Below are 19,258 nucleotides of genomic sequence, written 5' to 3'. Positions count from 1 at the left end.
GTGAGACCTGGCTGTCAGAAAATGATGTAGTTACAGGGATACAACAGAATGTAATGAATATTGTATTTTCAGAGAAGACAGAAGAAATAGGGCAGGAAGAGAGAGGATAGCATTAATGATAGCTGAAGAACTTCAACTAACAAAAATCAACGTTAAGGAAGATTGTAAATCTGATGGAAATGGTTCATTTGAGGCTGTCTTGTGTGAAATAGAGGCCAATAGGACAAAATATATTGTTGGTTGCTGCTATAGACCTAGGGATCTATGTGGATGACAGAAGAAAATGTGGATGACATACATCAGCAGCTTAGCCCAATGAATGCAGGCTGAACAGTTATCATGAGAAACTTCAACTATGGTGACATAGATCAGAAGGAGAAAAGGGCACATGGCAAAGTAGAAATAGAATTTATACAGTTACTAAGAGATAATTACCTGAAACAGAACATGATGAAAATGACCAGGGGTTTGAAAACATTGTGTCTGGTAATAGCGTTAGAACATCCATCTATAACTGCAGTGTCAACCCCACTTCCAATCGACAAAAGCAACCATGCAGTCTTGTCCCAGGAGATTAAGCAACATGTCAAAATTTATTGAAGTATTTCATTCTGGATAGGTTTTAATACTAGAAGGATAGGATAGGTTCAAGTTTAGAAGTGCAAGAAGAGAGAATGCTTCAAATATTGAATACTCTGAATGTCAATAAAGCAATGGGACTCGATGGGATTTTGCCATGAATTTTGAAAGAATGTGCCAAAGAACTGATAGCTCTGTTGACCTCGCTTTTCAATGAAAGCCTGGCCATGAGAATGGTATCCAAGGAGTGGAAGGAGGGTAAGATCGTGCCACTACATTAGGGCGGTAGCAGACTGAAAGAGTCAAACTATAGACCAGTTTATATTTCATCAGTAGTTGTTAAGATCTTGGAGAAATTATTCAGGAATCATTTACAGCATTGGGTGGTTGAGGGTAATGTTATCTGCGAGAATCAGCATGGATTTGTTAAGGGGCACTCTTGATTCAGTAATATAATTGCCTTTTATAATAAAGTGACAAGAGCGTTATGAGGGAAAGGCATATTTCTGTCATTTTTTTGATTTTACAAAGACATTTGACAAGGTACCACATAAGCTGATATTTAAGTAGCAGTACATGGCTTTAGATGTCAGGTTAGTGAAATGGATTCGGGATTGGCTATCTGATCAGAGAGTTGTGTATGGGGGATCAGTATCAAGAAGGCAGATGGTAACAAGTGGTGGTCCCACAGGACTCAGTACTGGCACTCATATTGTTTAACCTTTATATCAATTACATTGTCAATGGATTGCCAGAGGATATTCAGTTGTTTGCAGATGATGTGAAGCTGGGAAGGATAATTAGTAATAGTGCAGATGTGGTAGCCCTGCATGAGGATTTGCATAAACTGGACAAATACGCAAATGAATGGGGATTTCAGTTTAATGCAGCTAAATGTAAAAGTCTTGAAGTGTGATGATTAACAGAAGTGTGATGAAGAACAGAAGTGCTGCCAACCAGGATAGTATTTGAATTGAAGTCTTTACAAGTAGCATATGACAAAAACATTTTACTAGAGTAATAATAATAATATTAAATTAATTTACTTTTATAATTTAATTTATAATTTGATTTGCCTGTCACAAAAAAACTGTGAAATCTCTAATATACAATTAAAAATAAGTTATCATTTGTCAGTATCTGTAATTTTAAACTATTACAAGTCTAAGGAGTCCCTGTAGGTGTCATGTAAAAATAATAACTATACCTGATGTTGGGAGAGTTCATGTTCTATAAATATCCATAACAATTCCTGATGCTCAACAACCTCCTTCCAGTTGTCTTCATCAACTTCCATGCCTCGATCTTCCCTTGTTCCAAGATTTAACTTCAGTCTTATCTGTCCCTGAACACTTGATCTTTCAGTTCTGCCTTCCAATGCAAACCATTTATCAGTACCACAAGAAGGAATATCCTAAAAAAGCATATATTTCATATTTAACAGAATAGATGGAACAAAATCTGATTCTAAATTACTTTTAGAAAACATATTATTATTATTAAGAGAGACCTTCAGGGAGCCAGAGACTCATCAAGCGAGGCCACATAATACACGCACAAGTTATCATACTTATTATTGAATTCATTCACACTGCTTGCACACACAAAATCCAATGGCAATCCATTCCATGCACCACCCATTGAGAGAAAAATCTCAATTCTTAGTGGCATTCATTCTGAGCTTTTAAGGATGCCTTCTTCAACTGAAATCCTGTAAGACCTTTCAGAAGTTTGTAAGTCATATTACCCCCTCTTTCTTCTGTTTTTTAGTATCTGCAGTCTGCAATTCATCATAAAATATAAATACCAGAATTACTTAAGTTTAATATTTTCATTTGTAAAATTTTTGGCTATGTTTCATAGCCATTGTCAATACAATTATAGGAAAACTCTAAAAAGAACAACAATTTAATTGAAAGGACATGATATTATGTGCACTATAGGCTGCAGGAGAATAGCTCCATCTCCATTAACAGATATTTAAAATAAATTACAATAAATTAATTTAGTTAATTATTTTTAAATATAAGCAAAATTTAAATACAATTAAGAAACACATAAATGGTGAGTATTAGCTAATAAAACTTCACAAAATTGAGAAAGTTTTAGGCAATCATGTTTGTTCAGGTTTGGGTTGTGAATGTGTGTTCACAGCTTTCCTTGTAGAGTCTTTCCAGAAGAAAGTAACTTTTGTATAACATTTTGATTTTGATCTGCTGAATCCTGTGTTTTGTAGATAAAGCATGGCTTGCTAAATCAGATTTGATGGGTTCTTTAAGAGAAATGTATTCCTGATGTTCTTCAAGATGAATTTGTGCAGATCAACCAGTTTATCCATAATATCATAAGCCACAGGAGCAGGGGATTCTGTAATCTCCAGGATAAGACAGAGGATGATATTTGTCTTTTGGTGAGAAAAGGAATGTATTAAGTTGTGAAAAAAGATATGTTTGCATTTCAAACAACATATTCTGGAGGTTTTTATAGTTTTTACAAACTTGCAAATTTACAAATGAAAATTTTACAAATAAAAATATTAAATGTAAGTGATTCTGGTATTATATTTCATGATGAATTCTTCTGCTTATGCTTCGATTTCTAGATAAATCTGCAGTCTACAAATTCTCAATTTGTCTTCAGTAATCAACATGCCTCAATCCTTATATAATTTTTAACACTCCTTTGCACTCTCTCCACTGTATCAGAATTGCAGTGGAAACCAGAAGACCAGACCTGTGCACAATAGTCCAAGTAAGGTCTTATCAAAGCCATGTAAAGAGGCAAAATGACATCTTTATCTTTACATGTGAAAGTCTGTTTCTGCATTGCAATTATCTCTTGAGTTGTATTTGCAATCTTTGCCACATGGCCCTTGAACTTCAACTTCCTATCTACTAACACTCCAAGATCCCTAGCCTCATCAGTTTCTTCTAGCATAATTCCAACAATATAATACAACATTGGATATCTAATCACATGAAAATGCATGACTTTACATTTACTGACGTTGAACTGACATCCATTTTCCTATGCCCACAATTCCAGCCTATTAAAATCATTCTGCAAGTACGGCATATCAGCAGCATTCTTGATTACCCTATCTATCTTTTCATCATCAGAAACAGCTGTAAGTCGTCAAATCCTTCCCATTATCATTAATATACAGATTGAATAACAGTAGACCAAACACTGATCCTTGTGGTAATAAATCTTGCAGACTCATCCGTCGTATACCATTTTTTGATATCTATCAGTCAGCCATCCTCTTATCAACACTAACATTTATAATCCGAACCCATATTCTCCAATTTATGCAACAGTCTTCCATGATGCATTCAGCCAAAAGCCTTAGGAAAATCCTAAAGTATCATAGTGTATCCATTCCCCTTGTCTAACTTAATGGTATAATTGTTATAGAATGTGAGCAAGTTGTTAAAAATACCCTTAGTAAACCCATGCTGTTCACTGCAAAGTAGAGATTCACTGTCAACCATTTCTGGATGTGAGCTCTAATCAATTTTTTAAAAATCTTCACCACTATTCCTGAGATATTGATTGGTCAAGAGTTGGATACATCAGTCTTTGCTGACAATGAAATTATACATTCTTGTGCAATGAAATCATACATTCTTTCCACTCCTGCAGAATCGTCCCTGTTCTGAGACTCAAATTATATAATCTGGCCAAAGCAATAGCCTGTGCAACTGAACACTTTTAGCACCTGTACTGATATCCCATCACTCCCTATTGCTAATTCTTATTCAGTTTGTGCAACAGTTCTAATACTTCCTCTTCATCCACCTGAGTTTCTTCATTCAGTGAAGAGGCAGCAGTGAACTCAATGTTGCATATACCAGGTTGATAGCTTTTAGTAAAAATCACTCATTGGTTGAACAACTTCTTCTGCATCTTCTCCTTCACATCATCTGCATTCAGAAGAATTATTCTTTCATATTCATTCTTTCTTTTACTTGCAGCATATCAACAGAATTCTTGTGGGTTGCATTTAGTTTGCAGAATGAGTTTCTTTCATACTCATGCCTAGCTTTCTGGACAACAGTTGTCACTATTCTAGCCTGCTGCTTATAATTTTCATAACAGATATCATTCTTATGCATATGGTATTCCTTCTGCATCATCTGTTTCTTATGCTTAATAAGATTACACATTCATTTCACTTCTACTCTATTTATTCTTTATACTCTTGAGACACATTCTGATATTGCATCATTGAAGAAGTGAGCGGCATGAGTATAGAGAAACAGAGAATGGGTAAGAGAGACAGGAAAATGGGTAGGCTCAGGGTGGACAGAGGAACACAGTGTGAGAAAGGTAGATGGTTCAAGAGGATATGAATGCATGTGTAGACAAAAAGGGAAGGGGATGACCTGGTATCAAGGAAAAACAGTTGGATCTGAAAAAGGTTCGAAGATGAATACGTAGAAAAAGAAATGGCACGAACTAAGCATGGAGAAGTCAAATCAGATAAGTGGTGTCACTGGAACTAGCTGTGAATCAGGAATAAGCTGCTGTATTTGTATACAAATGCTAGAATTATAAGAAACAATGCAAATGAAATGGTTGCATTAATTGAGGTGCAAGAGGGAAATAGGAAAGAGGCAGTATAGTGTGAAGAGAGGTGAATAGAATGAAATACTTAATTGGATGTGGTTATAGACCTGGTAATGTGGATGATAGTGACCATGAAATGTATAATCAAATTAGCCAAGCAAATAAGAAAAGGGTGATTTTAACCATGCAATATAGACTGGGATGATGAGGTAGCAAATGGAGGCAAAGAAAATAAGTTTCTTGAGTTTCTGAGGGACAACTACCGCAGACAGTATGTAACAGAGGGCACACAAGGATTGAGGGTCATGGATTTGGTCATCTCATCAGAGGATGTAATTATAAATGAGGTGTCAAATCATCCACCAATTGGTGAGAGTGACCATGAAGTGATTACCTGGGTGGTTGCCAGCAGTGAGAGGACCTCTGTGAGAAAAGGGTATATGTGGAACTACAAGACTGGTGATAATAAAGAGCTCAGAAAACTGCTTGCAGGTGTATCATGGAATTATGAGTTAGCTGGTGAAGAGATCAATGCAGCTTGGTGGATATTCAAGAACTATCTAGTAGAAGCAATGTCTAAATGTATTCCAAGGTTCAGAAGGTTAAATAAGGTAGATGTGAAATGGTTGAATGAAGAGATTAAGCATGCGATACAGAGAAAAAGGCATTATGGAGGCAGCATAAGAGAAGTGGTAATAACCAATTCCATGAGGATTGCGAAGACCAGGAAAGGAGAGTGACTTGAGTGGTAACAGTAGAAAAAGTGAAGTATGAGTAGCAGTTAGCTAATGAAGCCAAAAAGAATCCTAGAGAGTTCTTTTGATATGTAGCAAGAAAAATAAAGAATTATTACAGAAAGATGACACTGACTGGAGAAAATGGTATAAGGAACTACTGCAGAGGATATAGTGGAAATACTTAATGAGCATTTCATCAAGGTCTTTCATTCCTGTGAATGTGACATCATAGAGAGACTGACTATAAGTGAAGAAGAGGTGTATGGGAAATTGAGCAAACTTGATGTTAATAAGGCTGTGGGACTTGATAACATATCACCATGTATTCTGATGGAATGTGCCAGGAAGTTGACATCTGCCTCGACATATTTTTTTAATATGAGCTTTGTACTGGGTCAAGTTTTAAAAGAGTGGAAGGAGGGCAAGATTGTGCCACTTCATAAGGAAGGTGATAGAACTCAGGCATCAAATTACAGACCTATCTGCGTGTCAGGTGTTGTGGATATGTTTTTGGAGAAGCTGATGATGTAGGATTCAGAAGAGGGGTCGACAACAATGGTATTATCTTTGATAGACAGCATGGATTTGCTAAAGGAAGGTCATGTTTTAGTAATCTACTTATTAAAATAAGGTGACAGTTTCCTTGGACAGAGGAGAGGGATACACAGTAGTACACTTCGATTTTGCAAAGGATTTTGATAGATTACCAAGATAGACTAAAGGGAGTTTGTGAGGAAAGGGTCATATATTAGGTGGATTGCCCTCTTCTAAATATCATCAAGAATTCTTAGAGAGTTCTTGGGTGCTTAACCCCAAATGTGGGAATAGTATTGCAAAGATGGATGGATATGAGACTCAAAGTGTTAGGAGTTGAGAGGAAGAGAAGTAATGTTTAGAATAGAAAAAGAACACAAAGTCGGTGCATCTATTGCCCACAGATGCACCACCTTGCCTCAGTCCCGAAGATATTTTCAGGTGCAAACTTTGTTTACTCACACTTGGATAAAGGATTAAACTAAATTTATTATAGTCTACACAAGTGCAAAATAAACTTCTAACATCCTTCTCTAAATCCAGAGTAATTTAATAATAAGATGGTACACCGGTCGGCAACTCATATAGGTAAATATGACCTCTCCATTGCTTCTCTCTTAGTGTCACCAGTCTGGGTCTGCCTCCCGCTGACAAGACCTCAATAAAGGTCGAAACCAGTCTGGATAGTGGCCCTTCCCTTAATGCATAGCATTATACATGTCTGCAAGGAGATGTGCTTTGCATGGTGGGAGATACTCAGACAAGGAGTGATGAGAGCTTGGTCCACCTTTCCTATGCGTTGCCCACAGATGCACCACCTTGCCTCAGTCCTGAAGATATTTTCAGGTGCAAACTTTGTTTGCTCACACTTGAATAACAGATTAAACTAAATTTATTATAGTCCCAAATGCAAAATAAACTTCCAAAATCATTTAGCACTTCACGCCATTACTCAACACTCACTTATTGAACCTCTCATGCTTCGATCCAGTATAAATGGTTATTTTTTTTTCTGTTAGCACATAATATTTATTTTATTTGTAGTTTTAAAGTTTGTTAGTTAAATTTGAGATGTATGAGAGTGGTCTGAAAAGTTCTTGGCCTAACAATGAAAAAAAGAACTTATAATTTCAAAATTATTTTTATTTTTTAACATAATCTCCCTTAAGACTAATACATTTTATTCTAGCTATGCTCCAGTGCCATTATCCTGTCGATGTAGTGGTTCTCAGTAAGATCTGCAAAATACCCTCTATGGCTGCAATCACCTCTTGATTTAAAGAAAAATGCTGATTAGTGAGGAAGAGTTTTAGTTTTGGGAAGAGATAGAAGTCAGAGGGAGCCAAATCTGGGGAATAGGGTGGATGTTCCAACAATTCATAGTGCAGATTCCTTAATTTTCCCATTGCCAAAACACTTTTGTGGGCAGGTTCATTGTCCTGATGAAAGACGATTTTTTTCTTCCGCAAACCAGGTCTTTTCTCACGAATTTTTTCATCTAATCTTGTTAAAAGATCGGAATCGCATTCCCCAGTTATTGTTTTACCCTTTTCAAAATAATTAATAAACAAAATGCCTTTAGCATCCAAAAATACTGATGCCATTATCTTTCCTGCTGATGGATCTGACTTTGTCTTCTTTGGAGCTGAACAACTGGCTTCTGTCTACTGTTTTGACTGCTGTTTGGATTCTGGTGTGTGATGGTGAATCCAAGTGACATCAATAGTAAAAAATTGATGCACAAAATCAGTTTTATTCTTGTTAAAATGCTCCAAGCACTGTTCAGAGATTTTCATGTTTGAGTTTTTGACATGCTGTTAGCAAGTGCAGCACCCATCTTGCACAAATCTTTTTCATATGCAATTATTCATGCAAGATATATCCTATATGTTCTTTTAAAATGCCTATAGTCTCAGCAATTTCACGCGCTTTGACTCGCCATCATCCAATACCATATCATGCACTTGATGAATGATTTCTGGTGTTGCTACACTTTTTGGACGTTCTTCACGTGGATCATCTTCAAGGCTGGTAGTACAGCCACATTTAAACTCGGCAGCCCATTTTCTAATTGTCAAAAACGAAAGAGAACGTGCCCATAAACTTTTATGAACTTGGAATGAATTTCTTTTGCCTTCTTTAACAAAGAATTTTGTAAAAGAAGGTTTTACCAACTGAGAAAAATTAAATTTTGCTGATAGTGTTTTCATCTATGGTCAAGGCCGAACACTTTTCAGACCACCCTCGTATCTCCTGAAAGATTACTCTCTATCAGCTATTATGGAGAAGTATCTGGTATGTAGTAGAGAATTTAAGAAGTGAGTGTGAAGAGTATGAATGAGAGAAAAAGGGGTGATAACGAGAGTGTATCGAATTGTGCTTCTAAGATAAGAGCTTCTCTTGAAGTTCTTATCTTATTCCCGAGAGTTCAAAGAATAAATAGAGTAGGAGTCAAATGGATGTATAATCTTATTAAGCAAGAGATTCGTAAGAAAAGGACAATGTGGAAGGAATACAATGTGCATAAGGATGACGTCCATTATGAACATTATAAGCAGCAGGCTAGAATAGTCACAACTGTTGTACAGAAAGCAAAGTCTGAGTATGAGAAGAAAGTGGCTCTGTGTGCTAAAGACAACCCACAAGAATTCCATCATTATGCTACAAGTAAAAGAAAGAATGAATATGAAAGGATAACTCTTCTAAATCCAGATGGCGTGACGGTTACAGATGCAGAAGAGGTTGTTCAGTTAAGGAGTACCCATTTTGTTAAAAGCCATCAACCTGGTGAACGCAACATTGAGCTCACTGTTACCTCTTCACTAGGTGAAGAAATGCAGGTGTGTGAGGCTGAGGTATTAGAGCTGTTGCAAAAACTGAATAAGAATTCAGCAATAGGGACTGATGGAATATCAGCACATGTGCTAAAAGAGTATTCAGCTGAACTGGGCATTCCTTTGACCAGGCTGTTTAATATGAGTCTCTAAAGAGGGAAGATTCTGCAGGAATGGAAGGAATGTATGGTAATTCCACTGCACAAGGATGGTGCAAAGACCAATGTATCCAACTATCAACCAATTAGTATCTCAGGAGTGGTGGTGAAGATTTTGGAAAAATTAGGGCCCGCATTCAGAAATGGGTTGACAGTAAATCTTTACTTTGCAATGATCAACATTGGTTTACTAAGGGAAGGTCATGTTTTAGCAACTTGCTCACATTCTATAACAACGTTACCATTGAACTAGACAAGAGGAATGGATACACCATGATACTTTTGGATTTTGCTAAGGCTTTTGACAGAATACAGCATAGTAGACTTTTGCATAATTTGGAGAAAATGGGTTTGGGTTATACAATATTACCAGCGCCACCATCTCTTTACATGGCGTATGGAATGCAGATGGTTATAAGGACTCAAAACAGCTTGGGCTTATGGAAAAGGATATAAAAGTTCTTTCCTTGAGGGACCTACAGGGCACACAGGTGGCATGGCGTTGCCACCAGAGAATGACTACAATGATAACTCAAACAGGCATAGGGTAAAACACTTGCAAAGGCTTAGGCCTATATCAAGTCTGGACGTGATGTAAGGGTAGTACTGCCCATAACCAGTACAAAGATTAAAAAATAAAACAAAATAAAATAACAAGTGGTGTACCACATGGTCCACTGTTATTCAATCTGTACATTAATGATATTGGGAGGGATTCGACAAGCAACATACATGGATGCTTTGCATCATCAGTTATTTACTGATGATGCAAAGATAGATAGGGTAATCAGGAATGCTGCTGATATGAAGTACTTACAGAATGATTTGAATAGGCTGGAACTGTGGGCATAGGAAAATGGATATCAGTTCAACATGAGTAAATGTAAAGTCATTCACTTTTGCATGATTAGATATCCAATGTCATATTGGGGATTAGTCTAGAAGAAACTGATGAAGCTAGGGCTCTTGGGGTGTTAATAGATAGGAAGTTGAAGTTCAGGGGTCATGTGGCAAAGATTGCAAATACAACTCAAATGATAATTGCAATGCTGAAATGAATGTTCATGTAAAGATAAGGACGTTATTTTGCCTCTTTACAAGGCCTTGATAAGGCCTCACTTGGACTATTGTGTGCAGGTCTGATCTCCTGGTTTCCATTGTGATTCTGATATTGGAGAGAGTACAAAGGAGAGTTAAAAATGATATCAGGATTATGGAATACTGATTATGAAGACAGATTGAGAATTTGTAGACTGCAGACACTAACAAACAGGAGAAAGAGGGGGTGATATGATTGAGACTTACAAACTTCTGAAAGGATCATACAGGATTTTAACTGATGGAATTTTTCAATTAATGGAGGGTGGGGAAAGAACAAGAGAGCATCCTTGGAAGCTGAGAATGAATGTAGTCAAGAAGAGTGAGGGCTAGATTTTTCTCTCAGATGGTAGTATGTAATTGGAATGGATTGCAACTGGATGGTGTGAGTGCAAGCAGTGTGAATGAATTCAAGAATAAATATGATAGCTGATGTGTGTAGTATGTGGCCTCCCTTGATGATTCTCTAACTCCCTGGAGGTGTCTCTTAATAATAATAATAATAATAATAATATGAGTACAATATCAAGGATGTTAGCAAAGCTATTAAAGCACAAAGATGGGAAAGTGAAATAGATTGTTTTGACAGGTATGATGAATTAGAAAGTATGGAATGAGAAAAGAGTTAAAAATGATATCAGGATTATGGAATACTGATTATGAAGACAGATTGAGAATTTGTAGACTGCAGACACTAACAAACAGGAGAAAGAGGGGGTGATATGATTGAGACTTACAAACTTCTGAAAGGATCATACAGGATTTTAACTGATGGAATTTTTCAATTAATGGAGGGTGGGGAAAGAACAAGAGAGCATCCTTGGAAGCTGAGAATGAACGTAGTCAAGAAGAGTGAGGGCTAGATTTTTCTCTCAGAGGGTAGTATGTAATTGGAATGGATTGCAACTGGATGGTGTGAGTGCAAGCAGTGTGAATGAATTCAAGAATAAATATGATAGCTGATGTGTGTAGTATGTGGCCTCCCTTGATGATTCTCTAACTCCCTGGAGGTGTCTCTTAATAATAATAATAATAATAATAATAATAATATGAGTACAATATCAAGGATGTTAGCAAAGCTATTAAAGCACAAAGATGGGAAAGTGAAATAGATTGTTTTGACAGGTATGAATGAATTAGAAAGTATGGAATGAGAAAAGATATGAAAGAATAACTAGAAGAAGCACAAAGAAGAAAAAGAGTAATGACTCTGAGTCTGCTGCTATAGCATGACAGAAGTGAATTTGGGAAAAAGGCCATGAGTGCAAATGTGTTAATGAGAAGAGTATGCAGGAGAAATGGCGTGCAGTTTGTAGAAGTTTTGAGTGATTTTGATAAACGAAAAAAATTTATGACTGATGGATTGCATTCGAATGATTTTGTAAAAATCATTCGAATGCAATTCCATACACTTACATTGCAGATGCAGGTGTATTGAAAATGTGTTGTTCAGCTAAAGACTGGAAGCACAAAAAAAAAGGCAAACTAGAACTTCAGATATCTCCATCTCTGGAATGAATGGGTCTGAGAATGGAACGATCAAGTGATGTTGAATGCAGTTTATGCAGTCTTGAATTTGAAACTGTCAGTCATTATAATATGCAAGTGTAACTGTTGGCCCAAGGGGATATTGCAATTCGTGCACATGAATGCCAGGAGCATCTAGAGTAAGAGTGAGCAATTTCTGCATTGGTCAGCTTGACCTATCAAAAAATTATCAGCATTAGTGAGAGACTTAGTTTGACAGAAGATAATATAGTTATACTGAGTCGTAATACTGATGATAGCAGAATTGGAACCAATTATATAGCCTGGATAGTTAACACCACAAGAAAATGTATCCGAAAATGTATCCTAAGGTTGCTAGTTAGGATACATTTTCGGAGCTATGAATGGGGAGATGACCCACAGATGACTTACAGATCAATCTTGTAATGGAAAGTTACTAAACATATGGCTGTTTTACTTAGAAAGAGCTTAGAATAGAGCCATAGCATAAAAAAAAATCAAGAAACTGAAAGGGAAGGTGGGAAGAATGTCAGTAGTGCATTAGAAATTGTCAGAGAGCATTCTAAGTAAGCAGAATCAGATTGCATACTCAGCATCATGGAGATAAATCATGTGGGAATTAAATGGAAGCTTAGCATGATTAAACAGAAACAGCAAAAAAAACAAAATGATGTGAAGGAAAAAGGAAAAGATTATCAGCATGCTTATCAGCAATACCAAGCACAAGCAAGAAAGAAAAGTGATTCCTAGTAAGATAAGCAAAATCAAATTATGAGAGAAAATTAAATAAACAGGCCAAAGAAAATTCCAGAGTGTTTTCTTTCTCTTACATAGTGAGTAAGAGAAAGAATGATAATGGAATAATAACTTTAAGGAGTACTAATATTAGAAACAAATGAAATAATTCAGTTACTGACAGATCATTCTGAAGAGATGTATCATTCAGATGCTTGATGTAAAAGAGAAGGTGCTTAGCATATTTTAGAATATCAGTTTGAATATAGCTCTGGGAATAGATGAGATATTGGCCTATGTGTTAGGAGATTATGTAAAAGCGTTGGCAATATCTCTAACCGATGTGTTTGATATACATCTCAGAGTTCTGGCAAAGCCCCTTGAGAATAGTAGAACTATTCTTGAAGATAAGTTATCAAAGAAGGTACCTCTACCCTCCCCCCCATCTCCTGGAAGTAAGATAGCTTACTATATAGAAGAGGTGTCAAGAGTTCTTTTGCAAGTAGACGTAGCAACTTACAGATCAATTAGTATCGCAAGAGTAGTTGGTATGGTATTGAGAAGGCAGTTACAGACAAAATTAAGGAATGGGTGGATAGGAATACAAAGAAATATGATATTCTATAAGGAGAGCATTGCTTTTAGAAAGGCCTTATAACAATATTTCACAAACAAGACTAATTATTAATTACAATAAGTTTAATTAATGAGTAAGAGTAAGCAGTTTCTGAACTGGTAAGTTTGATTTGTCAAAAAATTACAACCCATATGAAAACATGTGGGTCAAAGTCTGGCTAATAGATGGAAAAAGGGGACAGGATAAAAACATAAGGTAGTATGGAGTTCTATAAAGACTGATGTAAAGGAAATCTTTTGATACATAACATGTAGGGAGAGAATAATATGTCGCCCTTTGAGGTTGTGCATGAGTCAGGGAAAAAAGTACATAATGGAACGTTCGTGCAGGCATGAGGCTGAATCATGGCAACCAAAGGTAAGTTTAAATTTTAATAGTGTCCCTATTGGGCTAGAATGGGTGTTCTTGTCTGGTGGGCTGAAGTTCAGAGGATGAGTGTTTCCCAAATTTGAGACTCATCTTTGGTTGTCATGTGTCAGTCTCACTTTCAATGTAGTGCCTGCATGCGAAATATCAGTTGTACACTGTTTCCTGATGATGATGGCAATTTGACTCTGTCAAACTGTTAGAATTATTAAAGAAATTTATTGGAATTAATAATTAGTCTACACTGCAATTTTTGAACAGCCAAATTTGGCTGTTCAAAAATGCTCTTATGAACAGCCAAAGTATAAGTTTTACCACTAATCCCACCTTAGTAACTACTAACTTTCTTTTATACCATAACATTCAAGTTGGATAAAGGAAATGGTTACACCACAATGCAAAGCTGCAGTTTACAAAGTTGATAGACAGGTCAAACTGACCAATTCAGAAACTACTTACTCTTACTCATTAATTAAACTTATTGTAATATTAAATTTTTGCCACATTAAATTAATAATTGGTATCCTCCCACACTATCCTTACTGTTTAAATCATCCAGCAGATGGCATAATATTGATTAACTATATCTTTCTGCAGTTTTGTATCATCATCAACTAGATATTCCCCTCAGTATATCATTAATGTACAAAATCTACAGCAATGGCCTGATACCGCACTCTGCCATACTCCACTGGTCAACCAAATTTTTCCTGGATTCTACTCAACCATATACTACTCTGAAGCAGGTGGCATGGATAAGAGAATGGCTGACAGACAGATATCAGAGTAGTATATGGTTGAGTAGAATCCAGGAAAAATTTGGTTGACCAGTGGAGTGTGGCAGAGTGCTGTATCAGGCCATTGCTATAGATTTTGTATATTAATGATATACTGAGAGGAATATCTAGTCGATGATGATACAAAACTGCAGAAAGTTATAATTAATCAAGATTATGCCATCTGCTGGATGATTTAAACGGCCAGGATAGTGTGGGAGGATAACATTTATTAATTTAATGTGGCAAAAATTTAATGTTATGTACATTGGGGTGAAGAGATTATATGTTAGTGCATTATACTGATGGAAATGGACTGCAGGAAACTAATGAGGAGAATAGAAATTTTGGAATGATGGTGGGGTTTAGCATATTGCAAAACTGGTCATAATAGCTCAGAGGATTACTTGGATGTTAAAAACATATTGACAAGTAAAGATAGGGAGGGTATTATCCCTCTTTATAAAGTCTGATACTGCTGCTTTTGACAATACATCACTCTTGTCAAATGGCTTTCTTGGGGATGAGGAGATGGTGGAAAGGATCCAAAAGTTAGTGATGACCAAAATATGACAGTCTTTGGAGTGCTTCCTATAAGAACAGATTGAAGACATCTGCAAAGTCTGCTATGGAGACTTGACAGAAACATAAGATAGTAATGGGTTCTATAAAACCTGATGTAAAGGAAATTTTTCAAAACATGACATGTAGGGAGTCACCCCCTGAAGGTTGTGTGCAAGAGTGTGGTTAGTAATGATATGAGGACTAAATTTTGTGTGTGTGTGTGTGTGTGTGTGTGTGTGTGTGTGTGTGTGTGTGTGTGTGTGTGTGTGTGTGTGTGTGAGAGAGAGAGAAAGAGAGAGAGAGAGAGAGAGAGAGAGAGAGAGAGAGACTCCCACCAACAAAATCTTGTATTGTAAACCAATATGTTAAATAATGAGTTGGATATTTTTTTTGTATTTTTGTATTTATTTTTTTACATTATCCAGAAACTCTGTTATGCTCTAGAGACAAGCATATAATGATTTCAAGCCACTTGAGATCTCCAATAAGCAGATCAGTGGTCTCACACCAAGCAATGACATTAATCTCCAACCTAAAGACAATCACAAACATATGTGCCTATGATATGACAACACCTGGAGATTCTATCAATGCATTAAAAGACTACTGTTAGCAGATTTGATTATCTGGATTTCTTAGGGATGCAGAAGTGGCAGAGAAGATTCAGAAGTGAGCAACTATTATGGAACAACTATAATGAAAGTATGTAAGTTATAAAAGTTCAGCTGAAAAGCCAAAAAGAGGGGATATAATTATTATTAGAATGGGCAACTCCAAGAAGTCCAAAGACTCATCGAGGGAGGCCCTAACATCATGTCAAGAACAACTATTCGACATTCACACAGTATCTATCACACTTCGCCTTGAACTCATTTACAGTCATGGCACCCATAACAGATTCTAGCAGCTTATTCCACTCATTCACCACTCTCCAAGTAAAAAACCTAGCTCTAACACCCTTGCTAACCACACTCTTGCCTGGCTTCCATGTATGGCCCTTAGTCCTCCCATCACCAGTCCCATTCTAAAAAATATCTTCTGAATTAATCTTATAGAAACCCTTCAGTAATTTGAATGTCTCAATCATATCACCCCTTTTCTGTCTATCAACCAATTTCTGCAACCCACAAATCTTCAACCTATTCTCATAAGGTTCATTCCATAGACCTGCCATCATCTTGGTCACTCGTCTCTGGATCCTCTCCACCTCCTCCCCCATCCAGAAGAAATCCTGGCACCCATATCTGGACACAGTAGCCTAGATGGGGTCTTATCAAGGCTCGATACAGAGGAACAATAACCTGTTTGTCTCTGCTTGTTAAAGTATATTTTCAGCAACCAAGTGATTTAATGGACTGATTTAGCCATTTTTGCGATGTGTCCTCTAAAATTCAACTCCCTATCCACCAACACTCCCAAATCCCTGGCCTCGTCAATCTCCTGAAGTACAGTTCCACCAATGCGATATACTGTTGATAATCTTTTCACCCCAAAATGTATAACCTTACATTTTGCTACATTAAATTGACATCCATTCTCCTTAGCACAGTCCTCCAAACTATCCAAATCATCCTGCAAAATTTTGACATCCTGTGCACTCACTATTGCTCTACCCAAGTTTGCATCATCAGCAAACAAATGAACACTTCCTCTCAGATCCTTTCCTATATCGTTAATGAACAAATTGAACAGTAGTGGTCCAAGAACAGAACCCAGCAGCACACCACTAGTCACAGGCCGTCTTTTGGACTCTACTGCTGAATAAACCACTCTCCAATATCTCTCCATCAGCCATCCTCCTATCCATCTCACCAACCCTATATCCATCTCCATATGCTGCAGTTTACTGATTAGAATTCCATGTGGTATCCTGTCAAAGGCCTTAGCAAGGTCTGGTAGAATCACTGTAAACCCATTACCCTTATCCAGTTCAGACGTCACTGTGTTATAAAACGTGAGCAAGTTACTGAGGCATGATCTACCTTTCACAAAACCATGCTGTCCCCCATACAGATCCCATTTTCATAATAACCAGTTGCTAAAGAGATTTAGAGAATAATGCTAAAGATATATTTCAATATGTGACTAGATGAGATAGAGAGAGAGAATAACTAAAGGTCATCCCTGAAAGTTTTATTAGGGTGTGGTTAGCAAGAGCATAAGGACTAGATATTTTGCTTGGAGAGTAATGAATCAGTGGAATGGGTTGCTAGAGGTAGGTGTAAGTGGACTGTTAGTGAATGAGTTTAATATGATATTCATTGTGTGACTAATAGTTAGTGTGGGAATTCTATGATGAGTCTTCGCACTACATGGAAATACTCATGTCATAATAACAATAATAATGAGAGAAAATAAAATACAATCCAGAAACTTTGGATTATATCTCATATTTCTCAACAAAAATAGTGTTTATATAAGTGTTACTGAGAAGGGAGAACTATTATCAGATGGAAGAAAAGGAGCGAAATGTATTCTAGCCTTCAATCATTTTAAAAATCAGATTACACACACAAAAATGAAAACTATATTTTTTTACGATAAAACTTTTGAAAATCACTTCATGAATATCTTAAGAACAACATTCCTTTAAATAATGAAACAATATAGAAGCATATTTTTGAGAACAGGGCTGGTTGTGGGAGGACTAGGGGACATCCATGGAAACTGGGCAAAAGTGTGGTTAGTAAAGGTGTTAGAGCTGGGTTCTTTACTTTTAGAGTAGTGAATGAGTGGAATGCGCTCCCTGAGTCTGTGGTGGATGCTGTGACAGTGAATGAGTTTAAGGCAAGGTATGATAGATACTGTATGAATGTCAAATAGTTGTGATGAATATGATTTGGGGCCTCCCTCGATGAGTCTAATGACTCCCTGGAGTTGCTCGTGATAATAATAATAATAATAATAATAATAATAATAATAATAATAATAAATTACATAAGAATCACACTGCAGATGTGACATAGTATGTGATACAGCAGCACAGTCCTAATCATATCTTAGTTTTACTGCAGTTGAGTAACCAAAACTTTGACTCAAGATTGATAGCACAAGCATAAATGACAGAAGGAACAAATCCTGGCAAGAATAATAACAAAAACTTCCAATTAATAATTTGAATTAATTTTTCATTGGAAAAATTCTCATCATGACAAGAGGAATCTTTATGTTTTTTTTCAATTGAAGATGAGTTAGTCGATCGCATATGTGGGTAACAGGGCTTTTCTCCTGGAAACTTGGCTTTTTCATCTTGCATACAGTCAAATTGGCCTTGAGAACACAGACAAAAACTACTAACTGTGATGGTAGTGGTGGTGGGCAGTATATGCCATTGGTGGAGATGGAGATTTGTAGAGTAGGTTTCCTCCTTTGATGAGTCTTTGGACTCCTTTGAGGTGTCACATAATTATAATAATAATGATGAAAAGGAGTGTTAAGCGATACTATTTCCAATAATTGGATTAGTGTACAATTATTATTATTTTTAAAAACAAAACCAATGAGCAAAAGTGATAGCATGCTCCTCAGGTCCAGAGTTCTGGCATGGACATCCACCTAGACCATAGCCCTCTCAAGTTCATAAACAAGGCACTTCATTGATACTTGAAGCAGATAGCATTGCATTAGTTATCTAAGAAATAAGCTAGCTATGCGAATTATTTATATTATTATTTATTTTTATAGATAAATCTCCAAATTATATTCATTATTATCAACAACCATGGGTCCAATACCTGTAGGTGTCTGCTGCCATCTTGATATGATTCTTCCATTGCATTCTATTTTGTGCAAGATGACTCAGTTTGTGTATAGAGTTTCCAAACCATTTGACGATGTCATCGCCCCATTCTCTGTTTGGTCTTCCTCTTTTGTTCTTGCCTTCAATAATTCCAAACAGCAATGCTTTTACTTTTCTCTCATCATTCATTCTACATATATGGCCAAATAGATGTAGTTTCCTTTTGATTATTTTCTGGATCAGGTTTTCTTTTGGTTGTATTCACCTGTAGATTTCCTCATTGTTCACTTTCTGTATCCAGCTTATTCTCAAGATCTTTCTATAGCACTTACTCTCAAATGCCAATATCCTCCTTTCAGATTCACCCAGGCCTCGCATCCATAGAGCATGCTGCTGAGGATACAGGTTTCTACAACGCGC

At 36.6% G+C, this 19,258-nt stretch overlaps 1 protein-coding gene across 1 annotated transcript in view; it reads right to left on the bottom strand.

Annotated features, from left to right (window-relative positions):
- The window catches only part of LOC150097276 (BAI1-associated protein 3-like), a 533,976-nt gene that overhangs the window by 395,300 nt on the left and 119,418 nt on the right, over window positions 1–19,258 (bottom strand). The window contains 1 exon segment of the mRNA XM_090407633.1: window positions 1,787–1,993. Within this exon segment, the coding sequence (XP_090263759.1) occupies window positions 1,787–1,993 (207 nt within the window).

This window comes from Typopeltis vanoorti, chromosome 17 (assembly GCF_054136105.1).
Source record: "Typopeltis vanoorti isolate ZY-2024b chromosome 17, IOZ_Tvanoo_1.0, whole genome shotgun sequence".
Taxonomy (NCBI): domain Eukaryota; kingdom Metazoa; phylum Arthropoda; class Arachnida; order Uropygi; family Thelyphonidae; genus Typopeltis; species Typopeltis vanoorti.
This window is presented reverse-complemented; position numbering and strand designations above follow the sequence as displayed.